General features: G+C 40.4%; 2 protein-coding genes and 1 long non-coding RNA gene across 6 annotated transcripts; 2 read left to right on the top strand and 1 right to left on the bottom strand.

Annotated features, from left to right (window-relative positions):
* Window positions 1-123: 123 nt before the first annotated feature.
* On the bottom strand, window positions 124-10,174 carry LOC105040488 (RGG repeats nuclear RNA binding protein A-like). The gene is made up of 6 exons (XM_073254692.1): window positions 9,750-10,174; window positions 9,157-9,544; window positions 8,913-9,060; window positions 679-837; window positions 531-593; window positions 124-452 (listed from the first exon to the last, which is right to left on the bottom strand). Exons 1-6 carry the CDS (start codon window positions 9,916-9,918, stop codon window positions 255-257), a joined length of 1,125 nt encoding a protein of 374 aa, XP_073110793.1. The 5' UTR covers window positions 9,919-10,174; the 3' UTR covers window positions 124-254.
* Window positions 10,175-16,042: 5,868 nt separating this feature from the next.
* On the top strand, window positions 16,043-20,640 carry LOC140856652 (uncharacterized). 3 transcript variants are annotated; one of them, XR_012140215.1, is made up of 3 exons: window positions 16,056-17,051; window positions 18,452-18,551; window positions 19,447-20,640. It is a non-coding gene; the product is annotated as an uncharacterized lncRNA (long non-coding RNA). The 3 variants fall into 3 exon arrangements; XR_012140213.1 differs by having other exon boundaries at window positions 16,096-16,580; window positions 19,447-20,636; XR_012140214.1 differs by lacking the exon at window positions 19,447-20,640 and having other exon boundaries at window positions 16,043-16,580; window positions 18,452-18,554.
* A 2,603-nt stretch (window positions 20,641-23,243) lies between these two features.
* Window positions 23,244-25,057, top strand: LOC105040489 (transcription factor MYBS3). Of its 2 annotated transcripts, XM_010917040.2 has the most exons (4): window positions 23,245-23,616; window positions 24,209-24,405; window positions 24,487-24,579; window positions 24,667-25,057. In XM_010917040.2, exons 1-4 carry the CDS (start codon window positions 23,316-23,318, stop codon window positions 24,838-24,840), a joined length of 765 nt encoding a protein of 254 aa, XP_010915342.2. In that variant the 5' UTR covers window positions 23,245-23,315; the 3' UTR covers window positions 24,841-25,057. The 2 variants fall into 2 exon arrangements, with proteins under 2 accessions (XP_010915341.2, XP_010915342.2); XM_010917039.2 differs by having other exon boundaries at window positions 23,244-23,616; window positions 24,487-25,057.
* Window positions 25,058-25,577: the final 520 nt, after the last annotated feature.

The following is a 25,577-nucleotide window of genomic DNA, read 5'->3' as shown; positions in this document are numbered from 1 at the left end:
TTACAGCATTGCAACTGGCGCTCAAGTAGCCCATTGTTGCCCCACTGATATACAGATAAAAGCGTATACCAGAACCAACAGAATAAATGTAATAAGGCTAAAGTGTGCATCGCACAACCAAAGTTTAAATAAGTGCTCTTTTTGATACGTGATATATTATTTGACTAGATTCAGACATCAGCCCTCTAAGTTTGTAAGGGATTAAATTAAAACGGTGGCAGATAAAAATTGAGCACAAGTGTATCACAAGCACGTTATTGCCCACCAAGTGTGGGGAATTGTCCAGGATCCTCAATTGAAGGGGCAGTAGCGGTGAATGTGCCCCCACTTCCAAAACGATCTCCGAATGGCCTGCCATCACCTCTTCCCCTGCCACGGCCATGACCACGGCCACCAGGACTGTAACGTCTTTCGCCTTCAGCAGGCTTTAAAAACTCATTGATGCTGAAAGACTAACATAGATACAGAAACCCATCAATATAAAACTACTCCAAGCAAAAGAAGACATCTACAACAGTCAAATGTATTACCTTTTTGACTCGTTCTTCTCGATCAGCAATGTCCCTCTTTTTACCTGAATCCTTGTCTGTACCCTATTATAATCAATTTGCTTAATGTTAGGACAGCTATTTCTATAGATGGAATATGAAAAAGGCAACATGACTACGCAAGTTTTACCAATTTAATAAAGACGACATCATTTCCTTTCTTGAGAGAAAGCAGCTGCATGGACTCAAAGTCCTTGTCCAGTTCAGCCTTCCTCTCTTCAGGCTTCGATGCAAGCAGTGCTTTTCGTTTCTCCTCCTTTATCTTCTCATACTCCTCTAGGGTCATCTCCTACCCAAACCCAGTTCAGCAAGTGAATATAGAATGTTCTAACAAAACAAGGTTGGGAACAAATGAACAATAAAATGGCTCCTAAGAGAACTACATATCCAAAATGGTAAGATGTAAGCAAAATTGAATGAATCTAACGTGAACCCATAAAGAAGTTCAAAATGATTTTTTTTTTTTAAAAAAAGAAACAATTTGAATTCATTTGCTTCCCTTGGTTTTTGAAGGGCATTTCGACAGTCTGTTCTACTAATAAACATAAACACACTATTCTGTGGAGATTATAGTGTTGCACAAAAAATAGGGTGGAACCCGGTTTTAAAATAAACCATTTTTTCAGATTTCATTACCTATTAGTTTTTCCAATTTAAGTTTGAAATAATTTCTTTCCATAATCTTCTTTTTCTTTTAGGTCTTGACTAAACCTAGCCAGTAAACATGTCAAACTAACCATTTTTAACAGTCACAACTGCATTCTAGAATGTACACCATATGAAGTCCAAATATGTATATATTTATAAACATATGTATTCAATCTATGTCCCAACCAACTTTTCTATACAACATACAAAAATAACGGGTACCATGTTTCTTGACTATGGTCAAGAAAGCATTATGAATGAAGGGGTCAATACTAGAACCTTTGCCACTTTCCAGCAGCACAATGAAGCATCCAAATGTGTTAGTTTATGGGAGGGGAGAAGAGAAGCCAAGCCATGATAACAAATTGTCTAAAACAACTTAAATGGACATTAACATAATACCTGTCATAAAATCATAATTCCGCAACAGGGTCATACATATGAGCATGTGCCTGCATACACGTGAGATACAAGGAGGAACAAAATGGAATTGATATGCACCACCTAATTCAATTTCAATATAAGGATGGGTTGCACAAAAGAAATCTAAAATCTATCTGCGTGCATGCGTGTGTGTCGTGTGCGCATGCATGCACGCGCGTGCGCGTGTATATGTGTGTGTGTGCTTGAAGAAAAAACTAGCTCAAAGTCGTTGCTGCATGGGGGCAGGCAAACAAGTATTATAACAACCATGAAAAGAAATGAACAGAAAAAAATCAATGATAAGGGTACACCAGAGCTACCAATGCATTATCTGATCACCAGATCTGAAACGACATCATCAGCATAGTCTATACGTAATACACAACTGCACATGCTGCTGGCTAATGTCAGGCAAGGCCCTACAGATCGGCTGAAAGGTAATAGACAATAGGATATGCCCCAGGCTCAAAACCTGAGTTACATTCAGTAGAACCTGTTGACTTTTTCCCTTTAGGTGACTTCAGCATTTCCAGGGATTTGATTTGAGTTTTGGATACACCAGAGTTTCCAAAATGTCTTTGATCAAGAAATTTCAAGTACACATGATACATGACACTGATAGGTATGGCAGTTTTCTGAATTGTACGTGATATGAAGAGCATGTTAATTCTTTGATCTGCCACAACAAAAAGTATACGTAGGCCAGGTGAAATGGAGTGCCTGCAATTGCATTTGGCTCACACCATGCAAGACCCTTTGGATTGGCCATAAGAAAACAACTAAGTATAAACCAAAACATTAGAAAGGAGTTTTCATTTCAGCTGGGCACATCTGTTATTAGTTTATAGTCTTGGCAGTACTGGCAGTTTGCTTCGAGTTCTAAAGTCTTGAACAAAATATCAAACAATAGGACAAATAATAGAAAAATTTAAGCATGCCACAAAACAAGCACAATAAAACTTTTGAGTATGTTGTTTGGAATTACTGGATGTACCATTTCAGTATTTTTGCACCAAAAGGATGAAATTTTTTAAAAAATAAGTTATACTTAAAACTAACAAGCATGGTAAAGAATCATGTTACACATCAACTTTCAAGCCTACCACACTACCCATTATTTGGTAGCAAGCTATCCAACTGTTTGATAGTGAACTGATTACCTAAAACATTTGAAACTATTTGGGGCTTGTTTTGGGTAATCTAACAAGATTGGGCTGAATTTCCTGCTGGATTTGTGGATTGAGCAGCCCATTTGAGCATGCCCCTATCAACCCAACACCCCCCATGGATCTTTTTTTTCTTCCTGCAGACCAACCAGCCCACATGCTGAGATTTAGGCTGGGATTTCATGGGTCCTTAGAAGATGCAGGCTGGTGGGCCAATAGGTTCAATTCCTGCAAGACATTCCTCTAGAAATATTCAAACAGGCCCTTGGAATAAAAAGTTTTCTTCTTTACAAAAGCATAGGAATATGAACTTTTTATGATTACCCTCACATCAAGTACCAAAAATAAATTACATTGAATGAAATTCTCTCTCTCTCTCTCTCTCTCTCTCTCTCTCTCTCTCTCTCTCTCTATATATATATATATATATATATATATATATATATATATATAAATCTTGAATAGAAACAATTTATTTCTAAAACCACAATATACTGTATATTCTTTTCCTTCTAATTTTTGAAATTTAATTATTTTGCAATTGCAACATGCTACATATTAAAATAGCTTTCTTCCTCTAACTTGTATCTTTGTGAATTCAGGATAACATGTGTGCAATTTATTCAAATCACATATAAAATGGGTGAATTATTGCCAAGACTTGGTAAATCCAGAAATTTTACTTAGAATGTTTAGCTTGCATTGACAAGGAATGCCGCAACATGCATCAACATTCATAAAAAAACAATGACCCAAAATATACATTAACTATTTATGTGTTTTTTAAAAAATGATAAAATGATCTTAGAGCAATGCAAAAGCCATATATAGAATAACAATGCATATATGATCAGTTTCAGACAATTTCTGTCAAACCACTGAAACTGGATTAAAATGCCAATTATGATCCAATGACAACCACTAAGGGGTCAGCACTCAGCAGTTGCTCAATCATGGCCGAAGTCCATCCATATTGGATAAAAGAATACAATTTTTGACCAAGATTTTAAATATGGGTGGACAAGAGGACATCCCACCACCCTGGTCCTTGGGAGAAACAAGTCAGGAAATGGACCAGGATAGTCTGAACATCCACTGTCTTGAGCGTTGGGAGGTGGGAATCCATTTTAGGGGAAAAACCAAGGCAGGACCATCCCGCAATATTTTGAAAACCTTGGTTTTCTGGCCAATACTTAAAAATATTGGGTAGAATAAAAATCCTTTTTACTGCCACAAGCAAGTTGCCTTTAACTGTTTACAATCAATTGCTTGTATGCACCTCTAATTTCATACCACAAAAGGCTAGATGGCGATATATGGTATAGATAAAAGCCCAGCCCTTAAAATAATGAGAAGTTATTTGAAAAACAAAATGCTACCTGCAATATTCAAGCCCTTCCCATCAGCAATAATAAGTTGCTTAATCATAACTATACAAAGAGCCTTGGGAAGTTTTTAGTATATGCTTGCAATGAAACCAATGCACCATGTCCAAGCTAATAGATCAGCCAGCCATTTAATTTTCTAAAAGGCAAGATTGGAAAATTAGGTGAGACATTTACATCATACTAAAATAGCAAGCATGGTTATTGCTTATGGCAAAAGACAAAATAGCAAATATGGTTATCGCTCAACAAAAACCTAATCAAAGATAGCAGGCCAAATTCTCAAGGCGACACTCTTTTATCATGGTGCCTCATTCACTTCAAAAAATTCACTCTCAAACTCACTTCCCAGCCATTTCCTTACCCTAAAACTGTTACCAAGCATCAAATAGAGGGGAAAGAAAAGGCATAATGCTCTCTCTCCCAAAACATAACAAGAAGATATTACAAAAGAATAGTACAGTAACCAAGCCCTTCTAGCAAGCAACAATAGCATAAAGGGAAGTATTTTTGTTTGAGGTGGTCAAGACAATAGAGAGATCTTCTCATGTTTGGTACAACTAGTTTTTTAAGAACTAGAACTGGAGGAAGCCTGTACAAAATTGGGCTAAGGGCAAAACTCAACCACCGTTACTTGACATCTAGTGCCTTCATCAAGTAAACTAGTTGGCACCCTCACAACACAAAAAAGTAGATCTGTAAAAACCACCCCCCATCCCTAATAAACTACACATTCTAAACACCAGTTATGTACCTATTTGCTTATTTCAATAAGATTTTTTAGGCATAAAATGATATTAAAACAAGTTGAATGGATTCCTGCATTCTTGTTCTATATACACATGAATGGACAAGGAGAGGAGGATATGAAGAACATTTATTTTTAAAAAAGAATTGCATAGAATGCTTGAACCAGGGTATACCAAACCGCCAATTTGAGATGCACTGACAAACTAATGCGAACCGAGTCGGTTTGGCTACTCGGTTTAGAATAGATGCAGAATCAGTCCAAACAGAACAAAACCATCTAGTTCCACTCAGTTTGCCTTGGTTCTGACCAATAGGATGCTGATCAGGGGGACCTCACGTCCGTCAGCCAGTGGCCCCCTCCGCAGCCCGACTCTCGCATCTTCTCTGTCGCTCCACCAGACATTAGCCTGCTTTGCAACCTCCAGTCCAGCCTCCAATTAACAACCTCCAGCCCAATCCGCCTCCCCTTCTCCAATAGGTCCCTCCTCTTCCCTCCCTCAGCCTTCTTCTTCTTTCTCACTCCCTCACTCTCATCAACACATGATTGACACCCACATGCATACCATGTGTCGGTACAACACAACACCATACCGACCCAATGCCTGATCAGTCCAGTCACCTATCGGTTTTGCAAATCTTGCTTGGAACCTTGGAAAACTTGCCAAAAGAGTTGGGATACACTACACAAGTCCTAAAGAGAAATTTAAGATAATTTTAAAAAAAATTACCCTTAGAAAGAGCATCGCTTCAAGGCAAGCTTAAAAAGAATTGTTTTCAGGTTTAAACAATTTATTACACTGCCGAACACTAACATCTAGAGATACATGGAAGGAATTTTTTTTATGAAGTAATGAGTCTACATCAATGCACCACAAAATTCCATTCTCTATCAAACTTAACAACCATTAGCGAAATAAAGAGTATGGACTTAGTTCTAACGAACAATGGGTGTGTAACAAGTGAAAAGTTGATACAAAATCTTGCATAAGAAGCAGAAACATAAATAAGACAAAGGCAATCTCATAAGACAAGATGGAAAAAGGTACTTCACATAAAAACTATTCTCACATGAATAGTCAATTCATCAACTGGCTTGTTCCCAAATTTACTACAAGGAGGCCTTCCTCCATGTGAAAGAGGAAGAAGAATATTTCGAGAGGCATGGCATTATTATGATCATTGGAGAAAAAAAATGTAGTAGCTCAGATCCATAGTCCATTGGTATATCATGAGTTTTTCTTGATTGATCTGTTATATATACCAAACATGATGGCAAATCTGAAACCTCTCTATGATGGGCAAATTTGAAGAGTTTCTATTCTTTGGGGGACAGTTGTGGGATCTAGAGTACATTAGTCAGGTTTTTCCAAAGAAAATATGCTGTAACTGAAGCAGCTATGTATGAGGCACTAGAGTACAAGAAGAATTAAAATCAGATGATGCTTTTAACTAGGAATTATTTCAGAAATACAAAATTCAAATTTATACAAGAATTATCGGTTCCAATTGGTCTAGCGATCATGATGGCTAAAACCAAGGGAATAAATAGAGTAGAATAGTGTAGTGTCTCAGGTACAACAGGTATGCAATCCTAGAAAAGAAATATCATCCTATGTCTTGCAGGACCTAATGGACAAGAAAGTTTCAGCAGATATGAAATACGGATTGCCTTAAGTAACACTGATGTCAGAGATCATTCTTTTAAAAGTTGATTGAGGGGTAAGAGTAGAAGACAAAGCATCAAGAAAAAAGCAGGTAAAATATAAATGTGGAACAATCAAGAGGACTAAAAGCAGGTTTGCATGAAGCTGCATAACAGAAATTAATGGGATCTCCTGCCTGATCATAGATCCCGCCTGATCATTCATTATTGCAACAAAAGACTACTTATGTCATAAGAGTTTGGCTCTATGCCACAATAAATACTAATCCTCAAGCTTTTTTTTGTTGATGTTACAAGATTGGCATCTAACAAGGATCATGCTATTAGCTATGTATGAAATAATGGCAAATAACAAACAATATAATTTAACTTTTCTTCAAAACCTAGGACATAGAGTTGCTCTTGTATTTGATGCACCAGTGTTCTAATAAAGATATTAGCGGTGCATGGTAGGTATCTCACCCATCAAGTTGACAGAAACATGGACACAAATATGGCCACTTCTTACTCACACCTTCTTACTCACACTAACATAGTAACAATGAAATTGAAATCATAATTGTTGTTCCCATGTCTTTGAAGGACATATGGCTCATTCTTCAGTTAGATTCTTTCCCATCTTAATAATTGCATTTCCAATCACACTTGCTCTATGGAATCCGCTCCCACATAGCAAAGGTGATAACTGATCCAAAGTTTTGATATAACTCCTGACCATGTCCTATCATATCCCTAAGAAGAATAAGCTCAAAAAGTGAAAAAAGTCTTCTTTTATATATTTCAAAATGAAGGAGATAAAAACAGCTGAAGTCTGCAGTTATGCACTTAAACTTCATGCAGCTTGGGTAAAGGTACAAGTATCAATTATCCCAACAATTTAACATATAAATGATTCTTTAGATAACATCTTCCTTTTTAAAAAAGAAAAAAATTAATAGGCGATTTTCATATATCTTCCTCCTATTTTCCTCTTTCCTCACCTTCAATTTTAGCTTCAGTCTAGTTTTAGTTGGAAGGATGATCATAAATTATGCAGCAGGGCATGCTCAAATCCTACTTATGTTATGATGGGACCACTGCATGATTGTTGAAGCATGATTTCCAAATAATACATAACAATTGGATACCACCTAGACCATGAAAACAAGATCAATTCAATGCTACAAAATGCATTTCACTGAACAGCAGAAAAGACTGATTTTGTTCAATTTTTTCAATGTCTTTGAGATGACTCAGAGTTGATGTTGTAGCACATTTGCAGTTACGCACACAAGCAAGTAGGGCAGCAAATGGATTGGGTTAGACTGGGTTATGCTTGATCCCGACCCGACCCAATTTCATAGTTGGTTCCTGATTTTGGGCCCAAACCCAATCCATTAGCTGATCGGGTAAGTCAGGTTAGGTCCAAAGATTTTAGACCCAGCAAGTCGTTTGAGTTAGATCGGGGACAAGCATGACCCAAACCCAAGTCAAAATGCCCGAGTTCAGATCCAATACCGGTCGAGTCAAACATCTAGCTATTCTTTTATAGCTATATAACAATTTATAATAGTTAAATATAAAATCAATAAAAAATTAAATACAACTAAAAAAGTCAATTTAAAGTTGAACGTTCATTCAAAAACTTCTGAATTCATCTAAATGATTGATCAATCTTAAATTTACAAACTATGGTTTTTAAAATATATATTGATATACCTAGAAGCATTATAAATAACAAATAACCAAAACAAACATATGAATGTTTAAATATACTTTAAGTAAAAATAAATAAGAAGAGGCATAGTTGTTGAGATGAAAGAGGAAATAGTTTAAACAAGAGATCATTTAATGAATTGAAAAAGGTATTTATAATGAAGGAGAAGGAGATTAATATGATTCTGCCAGATTGGGTTTGTGTTGGATCGAGCCCATTTTTTGTTGATCTAACTAAAAACCTTGGACGATATACCGGCCAAATCGGGTTGAGATGGGTTGAAAAATACAAGACCCAGACGCAACATGGAATTAAGATCAAGTCCAATCTTCTGAACCTGACCCAACCCACAAGTTTCAAATACGGATTGGGTCGAGTCAAATCAGGTCAAACCAGGTCGCAGATCAAAACTGGGTCATAGGTCAACCCAATCCATGTGCAGCCCTACAAGCAAATCTGAAAAATATCATATAATCGATACATAAATAGACTAGTGATATTACTACACATGCCAATGCTTCCATAAGATTACATAAAGAACTGCTTCCTACATTGCCAAAGTCTGTCCCAATCATTGAACAAATAATCTAGTACTAAATAAATAAACAAATAACAAATTGATGAAAGGCATACCTTATCCTCCAGCTCTTTGTCTTCTGACTCATTTGCTTCACCCTCTTTGTTATCCTTATTCGCCTCAGACAATGGTCCATCCTCCTTCTGTGGCTGCTTCTCAGGACTTGCAAGCTTCTCATCAATGTTCCCGTTATCATCAGTTGCCCTACTCCATCAAACATTTCCAGAAGTGAGGGTAACGCAATAAAAAGGAAAGAAAGAAACATACCTAAATATAATCACATGAAAGATTAATCTTAACTGTGTAAGCATATCATCAGTTGGTGTTCCCCAATTCCCCCGGCCTGAACCCTCCCGTTTCATTTCATAACCGCGGCCAGTTCCGCTATGTCGCTCATAAACCCTCCGTGGAGGACGTTCAGAGTCACCACCAGCCTCTCCATTGCTATATCCACCGCGCCGACCACCACGGTATGGCTGCCTTTGCGAGGCATGGCCTCCACGCTCCCTCTCAAAAGGCTTACCAGCATCCCCCTCATCACCAATGCTACCGCCACCATAACCCCCAGTAAATCCATTGGCATCCCCATTGCCAAAACCTCTATTCGGGCCGGTCCAACCTCCACGCCTACCCCTACCACGCCCGGCACCACCTCGGCCTGTTGCCGCATTGCTCCTCGTATCCCTCACTGTAAATCCAAATACACCAAGAAGGAAACAGAAAATAACGGTAAATCCGATACGAATATGAAACCCGGGCAAAGTTTAACCCAAAATAAAATAAAATAATAAAGCTCCCGGCGATATAAATTAGAAGGGGGATCTGATGTCCCAAAAGAACCCATCCACAGAGAATAGTAAAGGAAATTAAATATGAAGACCCAGATAACCCACCGGCTTGGGCAGGAGGGATCGGCTTGGACGGAAGCTTGGCGGCCGCCGGAGGGGCGGCAGCGGGGGCGGGCTTCTTGGCGGCGATCCTCTGCTGCTGGGTGGCGATCAGCTGAGAAGGATCGTCGTTGTCGTCGTCTCCGAGGAGATCGAAAGGATTCCCGGTGGCCATCTCCGTGGGAGGGGATGGAGGAGGGATCGAAGGGGGTCGCAGAAACCCTACCACGATATCAAAGGAGGAAGAAGAAGACCATGGAAGAATCGATCTCCATCGGACCCTAGGGTCGAGGACTCCTTTCGGCTTGGATTGGAGTGGAGAGAGCTAGGGTTTTAAGATGCGGCGGAGACAGGAGCGGATGGGAGAGATTGAGAGCACCGGAAGTACGCTAGCCACCCTCCCAAACAAGACCATACGCCGACCGACCCAAGCTGACCAACCTGCCTTGAAATTATTCATTCAAGGATTAAATTACAACTCCATCCCTCTAACTTTGCCTAATTTCAACGTAGTCCCCATCATGCCTAATTTTTGGTTGATCCAAATATCATCCTTTACCCTATCATTACAACATCATTTAAAATATGTAAACACTATTTTTATCTTAAACTTTTCACAGAGCCTTTCACCAAAATTGTTTCTTCTTTCCATTTTGATCTGCCCTCTCGCTTGCCACATCCATGACTAAAGCACCTGACAATTCAGAACTTTCATTCCCCCTTTATTTCTTTTAGCATTTTTGAGTTTTTTTTTCCCTCCTTTCATGGTTCTCCAGTGCAAAGGGTCTCTCCATTTTATTCGTCAAACGAAACATAAAGGAGATTCATAATCTTGGCCAGAGGGCTTCAATAATTTGCTTAATGGCTCTGTTTTACTAATAATGCGTATGATGCATGTTGGAGAGAACAAGAGAAGTGATATTAAGTTGCTAGGTTTTGGTTTTAGATCCAAAAGTTGTTATTGGTGATGATCGGATGAATTTGGGCTCGAATTATGCCCAACAAAGTATTTTAATTATCTTTCAAATTTTAAATTGACGATGATCAGATATATTTAGGCCTGAATTAGATCCAACAAAATATTTAAGTTATATCTGCCCATGGAGTAATATTTAATGGGTTTAATTAAGAATTTGATCAGCTTGGTTAATCGGGTTAGAGTCTCTCTAGGTCTAAAAATATCGTAATTATTGATTATATTACTTTTTTTCAAATTTTTGGGGATAAAATATCATAGATATAATCCTCTCCGTTGGAAAAAATAATTCTTATGCAAGATTTTTCCTAGGTCAAAATAAACAATAATTATTCAACATTTTCCAATTTAATGTTTTATTTGCTAGTTATGCACAACTTTTTCTAAGATAAACCCATCTTCATCGCAATGAAAACCCACTAATTAGTTTGTGTGCATAACATGTTTGCCAAAAAGTATTATGACTTAATTAATAGTTATATTTAAACATATAAAATCTACATCTTCATATTTTATTTTCTAATAACTCTTGTGCCAAACGATTCCTTGAATTTTATTGTGAGATCTGTCGTTCTTTCAAGCTCTTCTCATGAAACACAACATGACGAACAGAATTTAAACAATGGTGACCTCATTAGAAAATAAACAATTAAATCCAAGCAACCTCCTCGTGCCATCTGTTATGGCAATCAACTTCGTTAACACTCTAATGCCATTTACTCTTTTCAGAGTTATGTCCTTCTCAAATGCAACCTATTCCTATCTCAGTTTTCTTAGGTCCTCTCCCCTTCGGCACAGATCATATCCTTCCTCCTCCGTTCATTGTTTCGGAAGTCCATCTCTGCAAAAATTCTCTGGCATTTTATTGGTAACAGTGTCCAAACTTCCTCTAATTGAACAAATATTCTAGCTATATTGTCATAGTTCAATTGTACAAGGAACGCATATGATTAATCAAAACGTGCTTATTGCGTCATATTATGGACTTATGCTACTTTCTTGATGTTAGGATTTGACACCTCGAGATTCAGCCCACATTGAGCCTACAGCGAGGTTCGCGGCGAAAAACGGAGTCCAACGAGATCAAGATCACCCAAAACGAAATTTGGATGGAGGAGATACGAGCTTTTGAAGTCGGTACGAGATCTGAGGCGATGGAAGACGCGATGGCGGGCCGGCGGAGCGGCGGCACACAGCCCAAGCGGGCCAATGCGGGGGACGCATGATCCAGGCACGCAGCCCAAGCGGGTGGGCGGCCCAGCCGGGCGCGCGGCCCAGCGGGTGCGCGGCCCAGCCAGGAGCGCGCCCAGGCGGGTGCACGGCCCAGCCCATGCGCGGGCCTGCGCACAGGCGAGGCCCAGGCCCAGGCGCCTTGCCTGGGCCTGTACCCCGATCCACCATGGATCGAGCGGTCCATGGCGGACCGCGTGGGCATTTTCCATATATTTCTTGCGGTCCACGGTACTATTCCATGGATCGATCGTTATCGGACGGCCCAGGGAGTTTTCGATCTTGATCCGACGGTTCAGGAACTTGATTTAGCTTGTTTAGGAGACCTAAACCTAATCTAATTAGGTTTAAATCTTTGTTTAAGGCCTTTAAAAGGCCTGTGCCTCAACAAAATGGTGTGGTCTCCTGGTTTTGCTGCAAACCACCATACGGAGGAACCCGAGAGAAGAGAGAGAGGCAGAAGCGCTGAGAGAGAAGGAGCAGGAGGCACTTGGATAGCGGACGCCAGACACTTTAGGGGTTCAAGGGGTCTTCCAAGAGAGAGAGAGCTTTTGAGAGGAGAACTTCTAGTGAGAGAGAATTGGGTATACAAGAGTTGAGGGTGAGGTCTCCTTTTGTAAAATTTCTTTTTCATAGTGAAGTTTGCATGCCCCGTGGAGGCGAGCCCTTTTATGGCTGATCCACGTATTTTGATTGTTTTTTTTGTTTTGTTTCTTCTTTCTTCCTACTGCATCGCGTAGTACTAAAAGGTCTTGGGAGGTGGTGTCCTGGCCAGACATCTACCCAACAAGTGGTATCAGAGCAAGGCGGTACAAGGACGCAGATTGCAGCGGTGGTGAGCAAGATTGAAGATGGAGAAGACAGGAATAATCAAGATGGAGATCAACAAGTTTGATGGTAAGAGCAATTTCTCCTTGTGGCAAGCAAGGCTAAAGGACGTGCTCATCCAACAGGGGTTGATCGATGCTCTCTTGTGCGATGAGAAGCCGACCACCATAGAGGTGCGGGATTGGAAATGGCTACAGATGCAGGCGGTGAGCACCATCCGCATGTACCTGATGGATGAGGTGGTGATCCATGTGCTGAGCGAGACTTCCTCGATAGTGCTGTGGTCGAAGCTCGAGGAGTTGTACATGGCAAAATCTCTCACCAACACTCTTTTTCTCTGGAGGCAGTTCTACCAACTGCAGATGATTGAGGGACAGAGCGTGCAGGAGCATCTCAGCCACTTCCAGAAGGTCCTCACCGACCTCCTCAGCGTTGGTGAGAATATTGAGGAGAAGACCAGGGCGCTGGTATTACTGGCATCGCTTCTCCCTTCGTACGAGTCCTTGGTGACTGCTCTTCTAGTGAGGAAGAGCACTATCAAGATGGACGAGGTCACCGCGGCGATACTCCAGAATGAGGTTCTCAAAAGGGAGAACCCAGCTTCGAGTTCAGGTGGCGGTAGCTCAACTTTGGTGGCTTCTGGAGGAGCAGGAGGTGGTAGACAGAGCGACAGAAGATCGCAACGAGGGCGGTTCAAGTCCAGAAGGGACTTGAGCAAAACCAGGTGTTACCGATGTGAGGAGTTGGGGCATCTAGCCAGAGACTGCCCTCAACTCAAAAATCAGACGGTGGCTGCTGTAGCGACGGCCGATAGCGATTCAGATGGAGATGTCCTGAAGATATCTGATGAGGTATCTACTTCTTCCCGACAGTGGATATTAGATTCTGCATGATCCTATCATGTATATTGCAGAGAGGAGCAGTTTGACTCCCTGGAGAACAGTGAAGGTACTGTATATCTGCTGGATGGATCGAGCCGTGCGATCAGAGGCATTGGGACGGTCAGCTGGAGGACACATGACGGTGTAGTGAGGAGATTGAGGGAGGTCCGATACATACCCAATTTCAGGCAGAATCTTATCTCACTTAGCAGACTGGATTCGAAAGGCTACAAGACGGTAGCTGATGAAGGAATCCTGAGGGTGCTATGCGGCAATAGGATTGTGCTGGAGGGGAAGAAGGGGGCAAAAGATATTATTACCTGGTGGGGAGCCCAGTGTGAGGTGGAGCTTCGGGAGCCAAGTGGAGCCCAGAGCGAGGTGGAGCTCCTGGAGGTGGATCGGGCACGAGACAGGAGATTCGGGAGGACGAGAGGCAACGTTGCAAGGTAAGATTCCTATTGCCATAGGATGATGCCCCGAACAGATCTCAGATCAGGAGAAGCACAGCATACGATGGAGATGGGATCGAGCAACCTGGTTCGACTCCCATGTTTGTCCATCCATGATCAGCAGACGATTGCCCCAGGGCATAGTGGCGAGGAGATCCAGAAGCTCTCAGAGTTTGGAGGAGACCGAATATCGAGTCGAGATGAAGATTGTTAGGATTTGATGCCTCGAGATTCAGTCCACATTGAGCCCACAGTGAGGTTCACGATGAAAAATAGAATCCAACGAGACAAAGATCATCCAAAACGGAGCTCAGATGGAGGAGATACGAGCTTTTGAAGTCTGCACGAGATCCGAAGCGGCGAAGGACCGCCGGTGGCCGGTGGTGGGCCAGCAGAGCGGCGGCGGCACACGGCCCAGGAGGGACCAATGCATGGGACGCACGACCTAGGCGGCGTGCGGTCCAGGCAGGCGCACAGCCCAGCCCATGCGTGGGCCTGCGTGCGGGGCCGGCCCAGGCCCAAGCACCTTGCCTGGGCCTGTACCTCGATCCACCGTGGATCTGACGGTCCATGGCGGACCGCGTGGGCGTTTCCCATACGTTTCTTACGGTCTACGGTACTATTATATAGGCCGATCGTGATTGGACAATCTAAGGAGTTTCCGATCTTGATCCGACGGTTCAGGGGCTTGTTTGGCTTGTTTAGGGGACCTAAACCTAATCTAATTAGGTTTAAATCCTTGTTTAAGGCCTTTAAAAGGCCTATGCCTCAACAGAGTGGTGTGGTCTTCTGGTTTTGCCGCAAACCACCGTATAGAGGAATCCGAGAGAAGAGAGAGAGGCGGAAGCACTGAGAGAGAAGGAGCAGGAGGCTCCTGGACAGCGGACGCCAGGCACTTCAGGAGTTTAGGGGTCTTCCAAGAGAGAGAGCTTTTGAGAGGAGAACTTCTAATGAGAGAGAATTGGGTGTACAAGGGTTGAAGATGAAGTCTCTTTTTGTAAAATTTTTTTTTCATAGTGAAGTTTGCATACCCCATGGAGGTAAGTCCTTTTGTGACTGATCTACGTATTTTGATTATTTTTTTTATTTTGTTTCTTCTTTTTTCCTGCTGCATTGCGTAGTACTGAAAAGATTTTGAAAGATGGTGTCCTAACCAGACATCCATCCAACACTTGACTATAATATTATTTAGTTAGAACTTTACTTTCACCGATATGCAAACTGATTGGCTAATCTCCACTTTGTCCACCTTCCTTAATAACTTTTGTATTGGTGACTGCTTTGTTTTTTCAGCTTTTTCTAAGATGGATTCTGGCTAGTGAAACTTATAAATTTGGGTATTTCGCCGTTGGTCTCGTTTGGGATTTGTTTGTTATTAATTTTTTCTTACTTCAATTGCATCACAAGAGCTCGTTTTTCTCAATTTTGTTGGCTAAACTTTTGTCTTCCAAGTCTTCCCTCGAATCTCAAGCCTAATTTTTTTTTATTATTTTTTTGATAAGAAGGATCAGTACGCATATGAATATAACTAAAAAATTAAAAAAATAATATCACGAGAGGACATCGACAAAACAAAAACATCATACCAACTATCCGCTCCAAATTGATCTGTCACATAGCTCGCCATCTAATTGGCCGTGCTATTGGCCTAGCTTGCGCCCTATATTCTTTTCTCATCAAATGTCACTACCTTGACAGACACTCGTTATCAGAATTTCTCCTAATGCAAATTCACACCGAACCTCCTAATTGGTAGGTGTAGATTAAGGGTCCAACAATAGTAATCCAAGTCTACCAAAAGAACTTGTTTCACTGCATTTACCCGCGCTTGCTATACTTAGTAATCATGTTTACATGGATCTCTTTATAATCCTTCGAGATGCCTTATCCCCCTTTGAGAACCCCTCTTCACTTCTTCCTATCACTTGCCAAAGTATGAAGAAACTGCTGTCCTCGTTGACCTTGTGAATAGACCATTCAGGTTCTCTACAGATAGCTATTATGTCTCAATTATTCACCTTTAGTTCTTGAAACTTCTTAGAATGAAGGCATATTAAATATTTCCTCTATTCACAACAAAGCTGGTGCAAACTCGATGCTAAGTGCATTCAGTTTACTCTCCGATACTGACCGACTGCAAGAGGGCACTTTGGAAAGAAGAGGGGGGGGGGGGGGATTCCTACACTTGGACTGTGCTCCCCTCTAGCATACTCAACTTCCGTCTGAACGCAGGAACCGACGCTAATACGTGGATCTCCCACTGATTTATGTCTATGAGGGCGGCTTATTCTGAAAACAAGGAAAAACGAAGATGGAATTATATGAAGGCAGCTGTTTTCTGTTAGGGATCTTCAGCAAAACAAGTTAGTCCCCAGGCGGATAGATTAGAGAGACAAGGATGGTAGAGCTTTTGAAGTGGGAGAAATTCTGATGAACCGGCCGGTCCATTTGGACCGGGTCGGTCCACCGCCGGGTAGCCACACCTCCTCCTCCTTTCTCTCTTCCCTCCTCTCTCTCGACCCACGTATTTCCCTCCTCCCCGTCGACCAAGACGCCGGCGTTCTTGCCGGACTAGCCGCTCAGCCGACCGCTAAGGCCGAGCTACCCCGGTTCCCTGTTCCACGGCTGCACCTCCTCTGCTCCCACCTTTTCCCTCCCCTGCATCACTTCCCCCATCGACCCCCTTCTCTCTCTCTCTATCTTGGTGGGTTGGACCCTGGCGTGGGTGATGTTCCCCATCCCCATCCCACTTCCTCTCTCCTTGTCCCTTCTTCGGCCTAATCCCTAGCCCTTGGGGAAAGAATGACCACTTGGATCACTCCTGCTCCTCTCATTCATGTTAAATTACCTGTCTAATTAAGGTTTGACTTAATCTTGTGTGGATGGACAAAAATCCTGACCGGAGAGGACTAGCCTAGGATCTCTTTTGGTTACTAATGTGTAGGTTAGGATCTCTCTTGGTTACTAATGTGTATGTGCATGTATATATTAGAACAACTAGTAATACATGTTGGCATTGATATCTGAAATATATATGCTATATATGTTCGCTAAATATTTAATTATCGAATGATTGGCATATGTATTTGATAATAGCTATATTCTTAGCAGTTATATATTTGCTAAAAACTGTTGTCTTATTCATGCTGGTATGTGTTTGTGGAATTCTTACTGAGCTGATAATTTGTATTATTACTTTCTCTCTTTCCAAAGCCATAGGATGCCTAGCTTCATGAAGTTGATCCAGGATTTTGGTAGAATAGTTAGTTAAACCATATACCAGATACCGGACGTATCTAAACCTATATTTCTGGCACTTATTATTTGTGAAATGCTTTGTTTATCTCGATTTGTAATCTACCATTATTGAGCAATTGGTTCAGATCTATAGGTCTTGTATAGCCTCTAGGGTTATGTCCTAGGGAATATGCATCCATATCAGGTGCAGGCTTGAATGGCAGGTTTTGGGGTGTAGCACAAATATCAAGCATAAAGAATGTATCTCATCAAGTTTCCCCAAAGGTTTAGAATTGTAAAAAAAAAAAAAAAAAAAAATTGTGAAAATATGCAATGTTGTTGTGTTTGGACTTTGATATATTGTACAGATCACACATTCTACATCCCAAATATGCATGAGTCTTAATGGTTCGTGCCCAATAGCATATCTTTCCATTGAATTCACACATGATGCCATGTAAAAATAGGGAAGCAGATCATTTCTTTCGTCATAGTTGGTTGTCAAATTTTTCAAAGATCAACTTGTATGCCTTTCCTAAAAGGTGTGAAATGCACACTTCAGATAGATCTCTGTGTGATAGCCTTTATGTGACAAAGTTGAGAAGCATCAATATGGTTTCTATCAAGCAATCAGGTGTGTAATCTCCTGCTCGCAGTTTTGTCAATCCACACAATGCTTTTTTTTTTTTTTTCAATTCACAACTCTGAGTGAGTTTCTTGAAACTAAATTTCAGAAACCTTCATTCTTTGACTGAAATAATTCTTGCTTTAGTGAAGCCGCCTAGTGATTTTTTAAAGGAAAAAATTGTAAGCAATTGATGGGACTGTTTTTTGCCAGCAAAATGCCAAAAAATTCATGAACACAGACTTATCTTTATTATGACCCATAATCATAACTGACAGCTATTCTCCCAGCATCCCTCCTTGTGTGTGTTACATATTTCCTTCTCCAATGTCTGTTGTGCGTGTGGGCGTGCGTGCGTCTCTCTGTGTGTGTGTGCGCGTGGTGTGGAAATGCAGCTATCATGTTAGTTGGTGTTAATATCCTGCATATTATCTTTTTTCCTTCATATATAAAAAATGGGTAATTTTCTGACTCCATATCAGCTGACAACTTTGGTGGAGAGGACACAACAACAGAAGCAATTGCAACAATGAAGGATGCAAGGAAGATTTTGCAACTAAAAGTGTGGGTTTGGGAGATGTGGTATGAGCTTGTTATTGTGTTCCCTTGTTCCTCTGTATCTGAGCTTTTTTATTTCCATTTTCTCATCATCATACTCATCAAGTGATTAGGCCTTTGATTCAAATTCTATGGTTAAACGATCAAGCCTTTATGAATGTCTAAATAGCTTGCTGGCTTTTTGCACAAAATGTGCCCATCAATTCAACAGCTGATGCTGGCTTGGGTTGACTTAATGAAACATCCAGACCTCGACTTCAGAGTTAATTGCAGTTTTGTGATCTTAATACTGGAAATAGTTATCTGACTGTGCTTTGCTTGATTGTTTGAATTTTGAAGTTTTGCCGTCTCAAAGTGCTGCTGGGCTTGCGTGTGCATTAATAAAAGTTAGATAATGGTGTCTGACTCTCAAGACACTAATGAATGGTTAGCCAATTAGCAAACCACTTAATCCAACAGCTTATGGGATATAGAATATGTTATCTCATTTTCTCACTCTTGGGGCTTTGATAGGCCATAGGAACAGGCTGTAGTACCATCGTTGATTTGTTAGGCCACTGCACTCGGTACAATGGAAGAATCTGCCCGGAATATGATGCCTGCCTTTTACCTTCTCTTTTGACAGTTCCACCTCTCCAGATCTGTATTGTTCTTCACAGTGCAAAGCAAATGTAGAATGTTGTCTTGATTTGCCATATGGCCTTCAAAATTGTAGGGTTTTCTCCTCCTTTCAATCTATAGACAAACACAACATATATGTGCTTTGTTTCGTGTACAATTCCGGAAACTGCATGCTGTTTATGCGAAGTTCAACAGAGAAATATGCTTGTAGAGAGCATGTGTCATGCCGAACTAATCAAGCTTTTATGATTTAAGTAGCTAACAAGATATGCTCACAAATTCTAGGCCTAATTGGCAGGTAAAAACAAGACAAACACAAGGTCCTCTTTCATGGACAATTTCAGCCTCGCGAAGAAAGTTCAGCCCGAGAGTGCTCCAATTCACCACTGGTTGCCGAGATACAGAGCTTCATTCACTTAAAAGATGGGTTGAAATGATTATGTGGACCCATGCTTTTTCCTTCTCGAAACAACACTAAAGAGCAGATCATGACTCACTTCAGGATGACCAATCCACTCCTATCGAGTCATTCTAGAGGTAGGTAATTAGGCTGGTCCATGGCAATAAATTTTATTAGCATGGCCTTCCTTGATCACTGAGACTCATTGAATCGATTTGATGACCTATTCAATCGGGTTCGCTTTAAAAGGTTCCTATCTTGGCAGTGAACATGAAAGGCAGCCTATGGGTCTATTTTACAACAATTGTTCAATTTTCAGTGTAGAACGTACGAGAGATGTAACATGTCAAAGAAAGATAACATCAATTTTAGCCATACTGTTGTAAGAAGTAGGAAGCTTTACAATCTAGAAGCAAGGAAATTGAGAGGACTGTGATCCAAACATTTTGCGCACACAATCTTATTGACTTATTACTGTTAACTATTTTTTGAGTTTAGACTCAGTGGCACGATTTCCCATTAGATCAATTTCTTGGCTCTTTTTTGTCTTCTGCCAGATAATCTAATATGATCTATCTACCCCTATCCAATCTTTCTATCTATTTCTTTGGTATGTAATTTCTTCTGCTCTTCTCTTTCTTTTTTTTCTTTTTTGGATATTACTTTCTCTCTCCTCATTCCCACTTGGTTGTCCACAAAAACTTACATCCAGACCAAGACAAAAGATATCGTGGGAGAGGAAAAATCCAATGTTTCCGTACAACCAACTTATGTGACATTTAAGTCTAAATAATTGCAAGAGTGTAGGTGTGTGTCTGATATGAGGACAACTTTTGTTTCAGTCCTCATCTCAATTGAATTGGGGGAAAAAGAAACATGAGGACGACCTGACAGTCCTGCAACTTTATGAGGATTTGGAGCTCTAGATTAGACCCATGTGGATCTCTCTGTCAAAAACCAATTAATGATCGCGATGTGTTCCCTTTCTTAACCGCAACTATTTGATGATGAATAGAAGTATTGACTTTAATCCTTTTTTAAGCAAGCTATTTCTAGAAACTATGCAAAGATTGGTCATTCATATATGCAGGAGAAATGTCCTTGTCATGAAGCAATGTATAACAATTAGTCCAAAACCAAATAAATTAGCATGCAAGTCTTCAGAATTAAATTAGGTACACATGATGTGACGTCCAATTGCTTTGTTGGATGGATTTAAATGATGGAGGCAAACATATATTTCAGTAGAATTCGTTGCATTTGCTTTCTTTGAACTAACATCATGTGGACCCAGAAGGTACATTAGATAAAACCATAATAATAATAATAATAATAATCATAAATATAATAGTACTAAGTTGTTTGTCACTTTATCTTTCTACTAAAAAACCATATCTTCGCTGTTGGATTATGTTAATCATGTTGTTCTAGTTTGACAGGATAAATTATCAAATGTTATCTGAATTGGTTCTCCACTAATTGTCATGATGATGATGTTATGTGATAGATTAAAATGATACACCAACCCAGCCCTCATGCCAGCATGCGAGTGCGTGCTGACATGCCTCTACATCTCATGGAATTATTCTTCCAATTTCTCACTAAAATGGAAATTGATGCCCCTAGGCCTGAACTTCCTTCCAACCATAGGCTACAGACTGTCAGATACTTAAGCTAGTTTAGTCATTGTTGTATGCTTGTTGTAAAAGGCGAAAAGCTACCACGAATAGATTACAGATTCTCCCCTTAATATGACCTTGGATTGTACAGAACCTTGGCAAATTGCAGACCTTTTCCCATTTTGTCTGCTGGTCCTGTTTGTCCATCAGAGCTGGAGAAATCCTGGTGATGGCCTACATGAGGCTAGCTAAAGAATAACAAATTTCTCTCTCTCTCTCTCTCTCTCTCTCTCTCTCTGGAAAAAGAGTGGGAATGCAACTTGTTTATATGAAAATGTCCATGTATTGGACCTTCACAGGAATCAGCATAGTGGAATTGCACTTTTCTGATGGGAATCAGTTTATAGCTCTCTAAAGAACCTGTTACTACGGAGAAACCTTTATTCGGGACCATTGCTCCAATGAACTGGCGATGGTCTTAAAAAAAAAAAAAAAAAAGCAATACTGATTTCAAGACTCCAAAGTTTGTCTACAGTGAAGGAATATATAAAAAGTTTTAACAACAGTTGCTCTCCTTCCTCAATGCTAATAAAGAAAAGGTTTGGAAAGTAGTTCTCTACTACAATATGCAGTTGGTGGCTTGGCCATCTCAACTTCCTGTGCAAGCATATAGATATTGGTCACTCTCAAGGGGTGATCAGCATAAGGTATGACTAAACTGTTTCATTATGTTGGAAAGTTAAAGAACCATTAAGGCTTATGAGTTGTTCCCTGGGAAAAGAAAATCCCAACCTATGCCAATACACTAATGAGGCACTTCAGATAAATTTATAGAGCAACCGAGTCAATCAGTGAAAAATCTTCTTCAGGAGTATTCTAACTTTTCAATCTTAGAAAAGATTCCCATCCATGATGAGGCCAAATGGGTACCAAAATGTCTGGGGATTTCTAGTACAACGAGCAACTGTTTAATTATACTCAACTTGGCATTAGCATATGCGAAACCGATAAATTAAAGGTGGTTCATTGGGCTATCTCATGAGTTGTAGTCCCAAAGAGACTAGGGAAGACAAATATCTTCTCACATATGTGTATTAATATCTAATTTCACAGTTGCCCATCAGCACATAATCTGCTAGGCTTTTTGGGAGAATACATCATCATCTATGGTTGCTTGTGTGAGAAGAAAATATCTTCCCCCCCCCCCCCCCCACCCACCCACCATGATTTGGCCAATGAGTTTGATCTTCATGTAACAAAATGAAACTTGGTCAGATAAACCACAAGTTTGTCAAACATTGCTTGGACATGTTCGATTTGGTGTGTGCGAATGTCTTCAAGTTCTCTGACGTTTTAAGAAGCCTCCTTACATATCGATATAATCGAGTTTGAATTGAATTGCCTCTTAGCCCTTTTATGAAGAAAAAAAATAGAAGTAAAAAACTGAATGCCTGAATTTTTCTGTGTCTAACATGTTTGCAGCGTTTTGAGTCACATCCCAAAATACTATAGATGCACTCAACAAATTCCTATAAATAGCGACTTACCAACATCCAAGTTTGAAATAATTTATCATCTTTGTTGCATCAGCTGAGTATTTCCAGCTACCCACCTTCATCTCATTGGTGGATCTTGTCTTCCTCTCTCTCTCTCTCTCTCTCTCTCTCTCTCTCTCGGCCCCCCCTCCTCCATGTGCATGTATGTAGGCACATCTGAATTGAAGAGTCCTAATGCACCACAATATAAATACACCAACTTAGCTTTTGCACCAATTAGAGACAATAATCCGTATCATGCTTACATGACAAAAGCGCAACGATTTCAACTTGAGCATTAATATACTGTTTGTATTAGAATTTTTTTTTTTTTTTTTTGATGGAAGAGTATTATCTGAGTAGCAATACCGAACCGAACTTATATATTCTTGGGTTCCTAATGCAATGAGTACAAGGCGTACATGCCATATACCTGTATGAGTATCTGGACAAACTCATACTAGTGGGTCTCCGTTAGCGACATAATCCAAATAAGAATTCTCCAACCAATCTCTCGTTCTCACCTACTCTTCATAACCCCACCCAAGACGGTAGTATCAAGCCTCTCTCTCCAAGTGAGTGTTGGCCTTGGAAGTTGGGATTCCGAGGGTTGATGATGGCAAGGAAATGCTCTTACTGCGGGAATAATGGGCACAACTCAAGAACTTGCAGCAGTCCAAGAAGTCTAGTGGGTGCTGGTGGACTGAGGCTCTTCGGCGTGCAGCTTCAAGTAGCTTCCCCCATAAAGAAGAGCTTCAGCATGGAATGCTTATCTTCTTCTTCTTATCCTGCATCTTCTTCCTCTTCTCCTTCATCATCTTCTTCTCTCGCTTCTATAGAGGAAAACACCGACAAAACTTCTAATGGCTATTTATCTGATGGCCTCGTGGACAGAGCACAAGAGAGGAAGAAGGGTGAGTTATTAGAACACCATCTTGAACTCCTCAGGTGTAAGTTATTGGAAATGCGTCAAAATTTTCCGCATAACCTATGAACCTGCATGGAAAATTTTTTTTATGCTGATCTTCTTTAAGTTTCTTATGTTCCATTTCTTTGATTCCTGTTGGCTGAACCTAATATGCATACTGCATCAATGATTTGCTTTGGTTATCTAATTCAGTTTGCCCCCCTTTCATCCGATATTGGATCACCTACGTTTTGTAACTGGCTATCTATATAATCTAAAGATCATCTCTGTTTCCTTTTATCTATGCATTCAAATTGGTTTTTGTTTCAATGCAAATTGAGTGGTACATGTTTTTTTTTTTTTTGGGGTTCTTTAGATTATCTATTCATGAAATGGTCCTGTTTCCTTTACTCCTTCCTTTGTTACTAGTTGCTATGCCTTTTGTTTTCTTAGTTTCCTGAATTTTTTCCTCTAGGCTTGTACAAGAATTAGTTGATTTTCTTTGCCAAGTTTCAACCACTGGTTCTCTTTTAATTTCCAGTAAAACTCAAGTTATTGTCCATGCTTTTGGATAATTAAAAGGCTTAAATGGTCCTTAGGAGTTCCATGGACTGAGGAAGAGCACAGGACATTTCTAGCTGGGCTTGAGAAACTGGGAAAGGGAGACTGGCGAGGAATCTCACGGCACTTTGTGACCACAAGGACGCCAACCCAAGTTGCGAGCCATGCGCAGAAATATTTTCTCAGACAGAACAGTCTTCACAAGAAGAAGCGTCGATCAAGTCTTTTTGATGTGGTACACATCAACCATTCTCAATTGCTAACTTCTTATAAAAGCTAATCCAGCATTAATTGTTCTCTCCAATCTATGTTTCAGGTTGCAAGATCGGTGCAATATAATGACTCTTCCAGGTCAAGGGACCAGTTCTCATCCGAGCTAGAAATTCCTACTCAGACAACATGCCACAAGGTTGGTGTCAACACCACAACCAGACTTCGTTCATCAGAACAAGAAACCCAATTGCCTTCCAGTCTTAATCTGATGTCCATCTGTCAGGTCTCAATGAGCACATCTCCTAGTATAATGTCACGGTCGTCCTCCTTGATGGCAAAGCCTCAAATTCAACTCCAAGAACCTGATTTAGAGCTCACTATTGCCCCTATGAGGCCTCTAAATCAAACTAAAGCATCCCCAAGCTCTGTTTTCATGGGGACCATCAGAGTTACCTGACTGGCTGGAGGCAAGATGGAAGATTCACCAGCTGAAGCATATGAAGTCATCAGGGATCATACCAAGGAGCAGGTTAGAAGACAACGCCATTTCAGCCTTATGTTATTGGTGTCATGTCAAATACGAATATATGGTCATATGTTACAAACATAGAGATCTTGCGGGTAGTCTAGTCATCTTCAGAATAAAGAGATGTTTGTGATGCTTTTGCAAGAAAGATTGATTACTGTTGCTTGTGGAGCTTGTTGAATATAGTAGAAGTAATGCAGGTAGGGTGTCGTCACTCTCAGTAGTTTGGGCCGTTGGTGGTGAAGGGTGAGCTCACAATATTCAGAGCATTTCCCATGAGAAGGACAAGCAATTGTTGATGCATGACTTCTACTTAACCTCGTCCCCACCACTTTCAACTTGAGATAAGGCGGACAAAAGTGCAATCCAACTTAATTTCATGAAGCATTGGCTGCAAAGGTTCCAATCAAGGACATCTTTAACAAATTCCATTTGGAGATTGCATCTTCTTTTCTGATTTGCGGCTTGAATGCATGAATAAACCTTATCCATACACCTCCAATTGTTTCTTTAAGTATCTTTTTGAGCATCCACTCAGGAAGAAGTTGGCAAAAAAAAAAAAATGACAGCTCTTGGGCCCTAAGTAAATGATTACTAAATGCCTCATCCTGCTATGTCAACTTTCTATAGGAGGCCATAAATGAGTCAGAGCTTCTCAAAACATGTTA

The sequence above is a fragment of the Elaeis guineensis genome, chromosome 3 (genome assembly GCF_000442705.2).
Source record: "Elaeis guineensis isolate ETL-2024a chromosome 3, EG11, whole genome shotgun sequence".
NCBI lineage: Eukaryota > Viridiplantae > Streptophyta > Magnoliopsida > Arecales > Arecaceae > Elaeis > Elaeis guineensis.
Note: the sequence above shows the minus strand (reverse complement) of the source record. Positions and strands in the feature narration are given on the sequence as shown.